The sequence below is a fragment of the Nematolebias whitei genome, chromosome 20 (assembly GCF_014905685.2).
Source record: "Nematolebias whitei isolate Nwh7 chromosome 20, NemWhi1, whole genome shotgun sequence".
Taxonomy (NCBI): Eukaryota; Metazoa; Chordata; class Actinopteri; order Cyprinodontiformes; family Rivulidae; genus Nematolebias; species Nematolebias whitei.
The window spans coordinates 38,406,741-38,417,759 of NC_056517.1; the positions used below are offsets into that span (position 1 = coordinate 38,406,741).

General features: G+C 42.3%; 2 protein-coding genes across 2 annotated transcripts in view; both read right to left on the bottom strand.

The window, feature by feature from the left end:
* The window catches only part of bmi1a (bmi1 polycomb ring finger oncogene 1a), a 9,196-nt gene extending 2,664 nt beyond the window's left edge, over positions 1-6,532 (bottom strand). Inside the window, exons 1-9 of the mRNA XM_037694216.1 lie at positions 6,166-6,532; positions 3,207-3,339; positions 2,992-3,088; positions 2,453-2,508; positions 2,112-2,159; positions 1,929-2,037; positions 1,564-1,603; positions 1,291-1,389; positions 1,134-1,214 (exon numbers count right to left, since the gene is read on the bottom strand). Coding sequence (XP_037550144.1) covers positions 1,134-1,214; positions 1,291-1,389; positions 1,564-1,603; positions 1,929-2,037; positions 2,112-2,159; positions 2,453-2,508; positions 2,992-3,088; positions 3,207-3,318 — 642 coding nt within the window. The 5' untranslated portion in view covers positions 3,319-3,339; positions 6,166-6,532. The remainder of the gene's footprint in view (positions 1-1,133; positions 1,215-1,290; positions 1,390-1,563; positions 1,604-1,928; positions 2,038-2,111; positions 2,160-2,452; positions 2,509-2,991; positions 3,089-3,206; positions 3,340-6,165) is intronic.
* Positions 6,533-7,050: 518 nt separating this feature from the next.
* commd3 (COMM domain containing 3) lies at positions 7,051-10,597 on the bottom strand. Its single transcript, XM_037694217.1, has 8 exons — positions 10,423-10,597; positions 9,814-9,925; positions 8,944-9,007; positions 8,804-8,838; positions 8,016-8,076; positions 7,887-7,943; positions 7,498-7,551; positions 7,051-7,141 (listed from the first exon to the last, which is right to left on the bottom strand). The coding sequence occupies exons 1-8, from the start codon at positions 10,556-10,558 to the stop codon at positions 7,082-7,084; spliced, it is 579 nt and encodes a 192-aa protein (XP_037550145.1). The 5' UTR covers positions 10,559-10,597; the 3' UTR covers positions 7,051-7,081.
* Between the last annotated feature and the right edge of the window lie 422 nt (positions 10,598-11,019).

The following is an 11,019-nucleotide window of genomic DNA, read 5'->3' on the forward strand; positions in this document are numbered from 1 at the left end:
TAACACAAGCATAACAAAAGGATATATTTTAAACATAACATTAAAAAAGTGGCTAACATCAGCATATCATAAAATCGCTTATTTTAAATAAAATTTTAATAAAAGTGGATAACATTAGCATACATAACTACAATGTGGTTGATTTTTATGTTTATTTAACAAAAGAACCAAAAATCTTAACGTGCTGTTGGGAAATTAAATATTTATGTGATTTTCATCAAAGAAGTACCATCAGTTCCAAAGAAAATAGAAAATAAAATAATTTGACAACAGGTTTTATACTTCCAGTATTAAGATATTAAATATTTGTTTAAATTAAAAGGTAACGACGGATTATAATGTAAATTGATTATTATGTGCAAATTAGGCTTATGTTGTATTTTTGCAAACTTTCTGTGCAACCATTTTTTGGCTTCAGCCTATTTTATTTTATATTGTGAATGGCTGTTTACATTTTACTTTATCATTTATAATAAAGTATTTTAATTTAAAATGAGTTGCATCATGAATTATGTTAACTAAAGCAGGAATACCTTATTTTCCTCATCTTGTTAAATTAATCATCCAGATTATTATGGCTAAAATAACATTAAAAACTACAAAGCTTAAAAACTGTTATTCACTAGTTTAACAACTTCTTTCTACATTAAAAAAAATAAACTTGAGGTCCCTGTGAACACTGATTAAAAACCCATAATAACTTTGCACATAAAATAAATGTAAAGTTGTTGGTTTAGCCTTTAAATAGAAGTAAAATAAAAAATTTAAGCTGGTGTCCAGTCATCCAGCAGATGTTTGCAAGACGAATCACAAGCAACTCTTTTCTTTTGTTAAATTATTTAACAAGGTTTCATTTCTCAAGTCAAAATAAAAGCAAAGCAACTTCAAAACTTTATTAAATATGTCCATCTGTTTTTAATTTTACCTCACCGACCCTCCTAACATACATTTAACCCAAACTGTGCTGCTAAATACACAACTTGTGTTAAACGTTGATGATTACACACAAAGAAAATGTGTTTTATTGCTTTAAAAGATGCTCTTACGTGTGACTGGCAACCTTTATATAAAAACAAAAGAATTAAAGGCGTTGGACTCTCAGAACCATCGGAAAGTGTGGGAGCAGCTCGTACCCGTCTCCAGGTGTAGATATAAGCGATGTCCATTAACGTGTAGTAATCTTTGAGAGGCTCGTCTTCATACATGACTTCAACCTGGACGGGAGGAGAAAAGGTTCAATGAACAACCATTTCAGTAAAACTGAATAAAACAGGAAGTATAAGAAATGACCTGGAAGGTGTTTGGGATGTCCATTTTGCTGCGGAGAAACTTTCTCAGATGCATGACCGTCATGGCCGCCGGACACTGAAGGTACCTCTTGTTAACCACCTGCACAGAAAAGACTTTAAAACGCATCTAGAGAAAATGAAAGTAATTTATCTAGAGTGGTGCAGTTTAGGAGGAAAACATAAAGGATAAGGACGCAGTGGTGTTGCTTCCGTTGTGTCTTATTTAGTTTTAAGTTTTGCAGGTTTCCATGGAAACCGCTTCATCCCACGTTACCTGATCTTTAGAGTGTTTATCTTCAACTCCACCTCCCAGTCTGCACAAAACAGAAAACAGTAAAAACTATCAGTCCGCCGTCGTATTTACATACTTTTACGCATTTTTCTTAAGATTTCGCATTCCAGGTTTTTGCGGCGTCACAAAATTTACGAACATGAATTTGAAAATATGTTGTTGTTTTTAATCGTTTCTCGTAAATTGTCGAAAAGTGGAGGGGAAAAAAATTAACTTTTGTTCATAAATTGCCTCCTTTAAAGCTCTAAATTATTTTAAAGTTGTTTAATGTAATATAAAAATATAATCTGATCCTATAAATGCAGCTGTATTTAATAAAAATCAGATCCGGTCGTGTTTTCAGGAACCTGCTCTGATCGAAGAACTCGATGGAGAGGCTGATGATCTCGTCGTCGGTGATGATCCGCTTGTCTTCGTCCGCCACTTCCCCGCGATCCTCGTGCGAACCGTTCGAGGCTGTTTTTAAACGAAAAGGAATTTAAGACGACGCGCTGGTGATTTTCACATCATGAGCAGAACTCCTGACTCACCGTCTACAGGATGCTCGGCGTAGAAGTCTCTCCTCCTCTTCATCTCATCTGAGGACATTCACAAACTTTTCTTTAACAGATGAACTCTTTACTTTTATTATTAGAATATTCAATTTTCATGATTACTTTTAAGTCGTTTTGGCAAATAAATAAATAACCAAACACTAGAAACAAACATTTTGCTGAAATTCTGCAGCTATAAATAAAAATGCATCAAACAGATGTGACATCTGAGCCACAAGGAACATAAATGTGACGATTTTGTTGGAGTTGTCGTCCCTGCAGCGTCTCAAAGAGACGAAACCAAACGTTTAAACGCGACTTCACGCCGACGCTCTTACTTTTGAAGAGGCCTGGAACCAGTTTGTACACGATGTCTTGTAAAGTTTTGTCCGACCTGCAGAGGAGACGAGAGTGAAGTCATCGAGAGGAGACGGACAAAACAAGGAGGAAGATGACGCAGGGGAGTAAAATTATACGTTTAATGGTTTAAAGCATCTCATAATGTGATATCAGCTAATCCGCTCCTCAATTTAAAAAAATAACTTTTATTTTAGGGATGCACAATATTGGCTTTTGGTCGATAACCGATACAATACCGATATTTTTCTGGCCAAATGCAGATGCCAAAAAGGGGCTAAAAATTATGCAATACTTTATAAATATAATAAATATTTTTAAAAAAAACAGCACCATTGGTGAATTATTTGAAGGACTGGCCGATGTTCGATATTCGATATTTAACTTTATCGCCAATATCAGCCGATACCATGACGATAATATCGTGCATCCCTAATTTATTTAATCGTTTTAAAAAGCAAACTCCGAGCTAAAAACAAAACGATGCACTGGACCGAGAAGGAAAACTATAAAATCTCACCTAATGTTGAGCATCGGTTTGGTTTTATGCACTTGGACGTCGCAGATGGGGCAGTATTTGCTCGTTTCCAGGTACCGCACGATGCACATTTTGCAAACTGCAAAGAAAAAGCACAATTTAAAACAAGAAAAGGAGCTCCCGAGTTCATGAGGCTCGCTCCGTCGCTGAGTCAGCCCTGCAGCGACGTGAAGCTCGAGGTTTAGAAAGTGGCTCACAGGAGTGGAGGCACTCGATGATGGTGGTGGCGTCGATGAAGTATCCTCCACACAGGACGCAGATGAGGTGGGGGTTGAGCTCCGTGATCTTTATCCTGGTGGTGCGATGCATGATGACGGAGCTGAGGAGGTCCTGCAGGGGTGGAGGTTTCAGTCATGTGAAGCACGTTTACAACAAGACGTTATCGTGAGCAGGGAGCTACTGCGTTCCACAACTCGGGCGTTACAACGAGACATTTTAGAGAACTGGTCCAGGGTCAGATTCTGCTGCGGTCCGGTCCGTTTCATGATGCAACACTTTCACCGGTGTTTTAAATACTCCGCCCCGCTCCGACTGGACAAAGACATCGAGCAGCAGATCTTTGTTTTAAACACCACGAGTGAAACTCTGTGTGTGTTTTCATCTTTTGACCGTTCTGTTGTCCAAATAAATAAAGTTAGAGTCAAAAAAACTTTAATTTTATATAGATTACTTATTTATGCTCAATTTATCTGCTAATTAATTGATAGTTTGTCGCCTTGTACTTTATTTTACGTATTAAAACAAAAAAAAGTCTCACTCTTGATAAAATGGCACCAACGGGAGCGATAACGTTTATTATAAGGAGTCATTTAAACATTTAAAAGTAATTAGAAGAAATTAAGATTTACATTTCTTTTAATATAATAGTTCTGTACCAAAAAAAAAAAAAAGTGTTTTTAAGTACAAATATTTTAGTCAAAATAAACATTAAGCTTAAAGAAAGCATAAAATGATGTTACCTTGGCAGATCTGTGTTTTATTTAATAAACTGATTTTTTTATTAAAGCTTTTCAAACATTTTCATGATTTTATAGAAAATGTAAATTGCTGTTTTAAGACATGTTAAAAATCTACAAATCCCAAATCAGCATCAAAACATGGAAGAACAACTAAAATAATAATTTCTGGTGGATTTGGAATAAAGTGCGTGTCGGAACAATCAAAGTGAATGTAAAATAATTAAACCTTATTCTGCTCCCGACAGGAAGAACTCTCCTGGTGCTCACTCTGTGACCAAATGCAGATTTATTGGAGGAACATCTGGAACAGATCATTTTAAACTTCACAGGAGGCACCATTTTATTGATCAAGACACGCGCAGCAGAAAAACGCTTCCGGGTGATTAATTCCGATCAAAAGGAGAAGCGCGCACGCGCCCGTGACTGATAATTAACCAAAGCAGTTAATTGGCAGATCTGCAGCCCCCGGGTTGATGGTGGGTGAAGGTTTGGGAGGATGAGGAGGCGCGTCAGGTGTGCCACACAGCCGGGGGGGGGGGGGGGGGGGGGGGGCCGGCTGTGGCTGGAGACCTGGTCGTTTCTATGGCACCTCCTTTTTTATTTTGCTTTTCCTCCTCTTTGCTTTTAGTCCTGAGGGCTGGCGGTCACGCAGCGACCACAACGAGACACACACACACGCACGCGCACACACATAGGACTGCCAGGCTGCAGCTCGGCTGCCATTTTGTAGAGGAGGAAAAAGAAAAAAAAACCTTAGGGGGGGGGGGGGGGGGGCAGCCTCGACCCCGGGGCTGCTGCACACATTCACTGTGGGGGGGGGGGGGTACCGAATCACAAAGGTCCCGGTTCGGCTGCGCGTCACTTCGAGCCGTCATCATGACGCGGCAGAGACACGGGCGGGCATTTCTGCTTCAACCCATCCGGACCGAACCCGGACCGAACCGAGTCACGGAACCCCCAAAACTGCCGCTCCCCCCACCAACAGCACATTTAAAGAGGCTATTCCAGCTCGGTTCAGGTGAAACTCGGAACAGTCTACAACCGACACCCCCCCCCAACACAAACACCAGGCAACGATGGAAAACGTCCGCATAAATGTGCGCACGTGGACCCTGTTGCGCCATCAATCGATCCGCTGCTGTTTGGACAAATGTCTGACCCGGAACTTTCTGAGCCGAGGTCCAAACAGACCCGCATCAAGTGACCCAGAACAGCTTCAGTCCCTGCAACCAATAAATCCTGGATGTGCACGAGCAAATATCACATTTAATTTAAATAAGTTAAAGTCAACAACTGCGCGTGAGCGTTTGAACAGATTTATTTTCAGGCTAAAAAGCTGCAGACGTGACATCACTCGTCCTGTTCACACTGAGCTCCAGAAGGAGAAAAATAAAAACAATAAGTTTCAGAGCCAAAACAATTCAAAATAAACATCCTGGCTCGTGCGCTTTAAGGCGCAAGAACCAACTCCGGTTCGTTTTGTATCAAAACCGAAGCGTCGCCCGCTGATTTTTTTTATTTATTTATCTAAAAACTTCAACTATTCTCCTTCCTAATGGACCCAATCAAACCCCGAACTGTTCCGTGTCCGAATGTTCACGACCTGGTCTTGTGCACGCAGTCATCTCGACGCATTTGTGCACAAATTAAACGCCGCTGCCTTCATGTGTCGTTTAGCGGGAGCGGTCCGAGTTAAGTTAATAAATCAATTAATCGGTTCTGTTCGGGAAAACGCAACACGCGCTCCAGATCAGGACCCCCCAGACATCCTAAATCTATAATCTGGGGGCGCCAGGTGGAGATCCGGGCTCAGGAGGACCGTTTGGATCACTTGCTGCCGGGATCACCCCAGCCTGCCCAGCCTGGCTCGCCTCGGCTCCTCCACTTTACATAAATCCAAACGACGCAATCCGAACCAGAACCGACAGCAGCGCGTGCAGACGGATGACCAAGCACCACATGAAGCACCGGAGAGCGCGCGAGGGGGAATATGGGCTTGTAGAGCCGAGCCCGGAACGCGTTTTGCACGAAAAAAGTAGTGCGCACACAGACACGGACGGAGCTCCACGTCGCTGCTGCGAGGAGGAAAAAAAGAAGAACCTCACATCCACCGCTGGATCCGCGCGCACGAAAACACAAAAGCACAAAGCCACAACCTGGACCCGGTTCGGGAGAGGCGGCGTCGACGGAGACGTACCTGAAGGTTCGGCGCGGCGGAGGCTCTCGAGGCGCGGAGACAATGAAAGTTGTGGAAGGCAGATCAGCAGAAAATGAATAGGAGCCGAGCCGCCATCTTGAAGCAGGCTGCAGACGCTGTCAGAGAGGCGGAGAGAGTGGAGGGGGGAGGGCGAGGGGGGAGGAAGAGAGCGAGCGCACGGAGGAGCGCAGCTCAGATGTGCCAAGAAAACCAGCCTCGTGTCCGCGCAGCTCGCGCGTCCCGAACCCGCAGCTTCCGCTCGGAGAACTTTGCCTCCACGAGATCCACCAGCTCGTTCCGTGCGAGTCCCTCAGTCTGTGTGCGCGCGCGCGTGTGTACGTGTGTGCGCTCCGTAGAAACTGACACCGTCCCCAAAATGGCTTGTAGTTGTCCCGCCCCTCTGTGGTCACGTGGTCTCCTGGTTTAAGGGCGCCTTGGAATTTGTGTCGGCGGACAGAAAATCCGCATCAACGACTTCACATCACGGAGACACGCGTTCACGATTCCAAATGACGAGCACGCCCAAGTTCGCGCACTTTGCGTCACAGCCAGGCCGCTGCTGTTGCGCCATTTTTAATGCTCCGATGTTAAAAATGAACCCTCTGCGCACGCACGGCTGCAGCTGCGCGAAGAGCCGACAAATGGCCAACCTTTGCTGCCACAACTTCACGCACATCTGTGCGCGGCGCAGCTCGAGCTCTGCAGAGTCAGCTGACGGACACGTTGAGATTTGTGCACGGAAGAGTCGGAATAATTAAAACTGCGGCGCTTCCGCACCTTTCTTTACATTCCTGTTTTTGATTGATTTAACCTAAAAAATATTACAACAAGACAAACGCAGGTCAAGTCCTTCGAAAAACACATTTTATTTTGCAACTTTAAAAAAAAATAAACTGTGCGTGAGTGAGTGTGCGCGTCACATCTGACTGGCTTTCTCCAAACTCTTGGCTGCGTCTTTTAACTTCCCCACCAGATCCTGAAAGGACAGATTCAGGCAACATGAAGAAATGAGCAGGAAAATACAAACATTTACTAAATTAAATATTAAATATTGAGTTAGTTTGGAAATAAAACCAGCTGTTGTCTGAAACTGAATTAATCAGATGCTTGTGCTGAAGGAGTCGGGGCGGCTGAAATCATTTTATTCATCTTTCTGCATCAAATATCCACAATTTGTTTTTTATAAGAACATTTAACCAAATCTGGAGCTTTACTTCATGCACAAACACAATAAATATATATATTTTTAAATGTGTTTTTGTTGCAGTTTTATTCTTTAGAAGAGCTGAATTATTCATGTTTCCTCCTGCAAAGATTTATTTTTCATTTTACCTGCAGCTGCTCCGTCGTGCACGTGAAGCTGACGTCTTCTGAGCTTCCTTGATTCTGATAAAAGAACGCACAGATGAAACGGATCCTTTTGTTAATGTTCTCACTGAGCAAATAAAAGATTTTCAATAAAAGGAATGAAATTTGTTGTAAACCTAAAAAAATAAAAAATAAAAGACTCGTTCCTTTTAAATTTTGAGAAATGTGTAAAACAACAAGCTGCAGAAGCAGAATAAATAAAAAAACAAGGAACAATTAAATTAATATGTGAGAAATAAAACACTAAAACATGTTTTTGTTACTAGGTTTGCAAAGCGTCACAAGTTAAAACATTTATGAGACTGTGGTGATTTTAAATCCGTTGAGGGTTTTTGTTGTGCGTGAGGCTTTACCTCGGTGTTCAGAGAGATCAGGTAGAAGGGCTGGTTGACTTTATCCAGATGTGCAGACTGACGGAGGAAAACATTTTATTAGAGTCCGACCACAAAATGTTTCAAAAGCAAAGCTTTGACCGCAGGTACCTTGGTGTTGTACTGGAGGCGCCAGGAAACGTCATTAATCTGAGCCGGACGTCTTCCTATACTAGAAGAGGAAAAAAATTTTATTTATTGATGTTCTCTAACTGAAAATAAAAAAAAAAGTCTGAGTCGCTGTGATGTTTTCAGTTTCTTTGATTCAGGACGACAACGACAATAATCTGACTGTTTTATCAGATTAAACTCTACCGAACAAACGATGCAGACAAGTCGACATCGTCCGTCTGGTTTTTAAATCTGTTCAGGACAACTTGAGATTTTAAAACCCACAGATTCAACGCCATGAATTTCAGCCCTTTCAGTTGGAGCGCTGCATTTTTCTTCCCAAGACTCAAATTCTCGTTTTTATTTTACGTCCATTACAGAGTAAATGTTTGTTCAACAGCTGGAAACAACCCATTGTCCAGGTTTGTTTTTTTTTACAATTATTTTAGGATCTCAAACCGTCTTCGATACTAAATTATGTTCTTTTGGTAAAAAGAACTTTCTCGATGGTCTTCAACAACCAAATAGAGCTTTTCTGACACGTGACGCTCGTAAATCTGAGACATTTGTGCGTCTCGTGTGAGGAAGCCGGGCTCCGTCATGATGATCGTTTACAGACAATTAATGAGAAAAACACTCAAATTATCTTTAGTTGTTTAGATTGTAATCCCTAAACTAACATTTCCATACTCTATGGCTTAAAAACAAACAAAAAAGTGAACTCAACTTCAGCAAAATGACAAAAAAAATTTTATTTTATTAGAAGAATTAATTTTCAGGCTCCTCACCTGGCCAGCAGACGCTCCAGTTCCTTCTTATGTTTCTGTAAAACCAGCATGAGCTCACATTAGTCCCAGTTACTGTAGAAATATTTAGATTATATATGAATAAAGGTTGAACGAATGAAAAAATATTCCGTGGGACGTACCCGATAGCTGCTGCAGAATATTTCGATTCTTTCTGCACTGAACGTGAGCTCCTCCAGGCTGGAGCTGCAGGAGACAAACACTTTAACACATCTGCACCACTTCTTTTAGTTACTGTTGATAATTGACAGGAACAAATGGAGCAACAAAAATCAACTGTTTTTTAAAGGAAGGAAAAAAAAAAGTCACATTTTGTAGAAAAACTGAAGAATTTGTTCAGATCAAGAAAAACTGTTCTCCTCTAAATGTCTTTTTTACCTCATCCATATGCCATTTATTTCTTATTAGATTATTTTTTACTATAACTGTATAAATAAAGGTCGAATGAATTGATGTGCAGCTCGAGTCGCAGCGCTTCATGCAGACCAACTCTAAAACGTTCTCCTTTAAAAGGCCATAAAGCTGAAGGAGGCACGAGTCGCTGCAGAGAATAAAAACAAGCCTCTAAAAACATCTGGATTTAAATCCACGCAGCTCTTTTGACTCGCTCCTCTGACGAGAAAAGAAACGACCTCAACAACAAGAAGCTTGTTTGTTTAAATGTTTTTAATTTGTATTTTTTTTAAAGAATATCGTGCAACTCTTCCATTTTGTGTGTTTTTAGTGCCGATGAGCTGGTTTGAAACGAGCTCTTACGTCTCCGTGTTCTTGGTTAAATAAATAAAAGGGAGGAGATTTTAGAAAAAGGAAGAAAGTTTAAACAACTGGCACCACTGAATTAAAACTTGTTGAGATTTATTGACTTTAAAAGCCTTAAATTCATCTAAAAACCACAGTGGGGTCAGATTATTTTAATTTATCGTCTCTTAAATAATCCCTGGGCTCCTGTGGTTCTGGATGCTTGTGTCTGTGATGCTGTGCTTGTGACCCACCTCATGGCTGAGAGGTCAGCATCCTGTCTCACCGCCTCCAGGATGAAGGTGGTGGCTGCAGAGTGGATCTGCTTCAGCTGGACTCTGTCCACGCGCTGCAGCTCGGGCTCGTCTGGACCAACACAAAACACAAACCGGGTTCTCATCGGGTTCTCATCGGGTTCCACACACATCCCGAAATGTTCTGCTTCTCCAGACTGACGCGTAAAATGGAAATAATGAGGATTTGCATGTGAAAGGACCCTCAGCTGCATGGGGGGGGGGGGGGGGGGGTCTTTGTTTATCTCGGCTCACTTTTTCTAAGATGAGCTGAAACGCTCGGTTCTGATGTGGAGCTGCTCAGAACCGAGCCGCTCCAGGTTCTGCACGGCGCAGTTTGCACCAGGAGGGATTAAAACGGACTAACAGATTATTTGTGGCGCGGAGGAGTGAATGTCTGCAGGAAGAAAAGCTCGACAGACTGGATCAGTTCGGCTGGTTCTGGTCCAGAACAGCGAGACTGGGTCAAAACACGGAGGAGGATCAACAGAAGTGCAGACAGAGAGGCAGAAACCGGAAGCAGCAGCGGCTTGGGGGGGGAGGGGGTGAGACAAAGGAACAGCGGCTCACCCAGGACTGCAGGGTCCCCCTGAGAGGACAGCAGGCTCCGGAAACACGAGTCCACCAGCGCCTGGAAACCCCTCCGGTCCACGGAGGACTGGGCTCCGAGCTGCAGCCCCCTCTGCACAGACTCACACAACTCCATTTTGCAGACTGCAGCCCACGTGACGGATCAGCTGATCATGCGCGTGCGGAGGAGAGGCGGAGAGCTCGCACGAGGACTGAGAGCTGAAAAAAAGGTCGTAAATCACCGGAAACCACAAAAAACTGTCACAGATCTGCTCCGGGTCGGTCCGAGAAGCAGACGTGGCTCGTTTCAAACCACAATACAAGAAAAACACAAAAACTTGCTTCTACAAGTCGATTCATGTGCAGCTCGTGCATAAAGTGTGTGTGTGTGTGTGGGGGGGCAAACTGCACCGGGGGGTCCTGACATGACCCCAAATCAAACTTAAATCTGAAATTTACAGTTTTACTATAATTATGACCAATTAAAGAGGGAAAAGACAAAAAATATTAATTTAATCTCTTTGTTTAAACATAGATAGATAGATAGATAGATAGATAGATAGATAGATAGATAGATAGATAGATAGATAGATAGAT

Excerpts from the sequence above, each read along its gene's own strand:
- commd3 (XM_037694217.1), bottom strand. The coding sequence starts at position 10,558 with ATGGAGTTGTGTGAGTCTGTGCAGAGGGGGCTGCAGCTCGGAGCCCAG. Across the intron at positions 8,839-8,943 it reads TATTCTGCAGCAGCTATCGG|AAACATAAGAAGGAACTGGA; the intron begins GTACGTCCCACG and ends CTGGTTTTACAG. Across the intron at positions 7,142-7,497 it reads GCACGACGGAGCAGCTGCAG|GATCTGGTGGGGAAGTTAAA; the intron begins GTAAAATGAAAA and ends CTGTCCTTTCAG.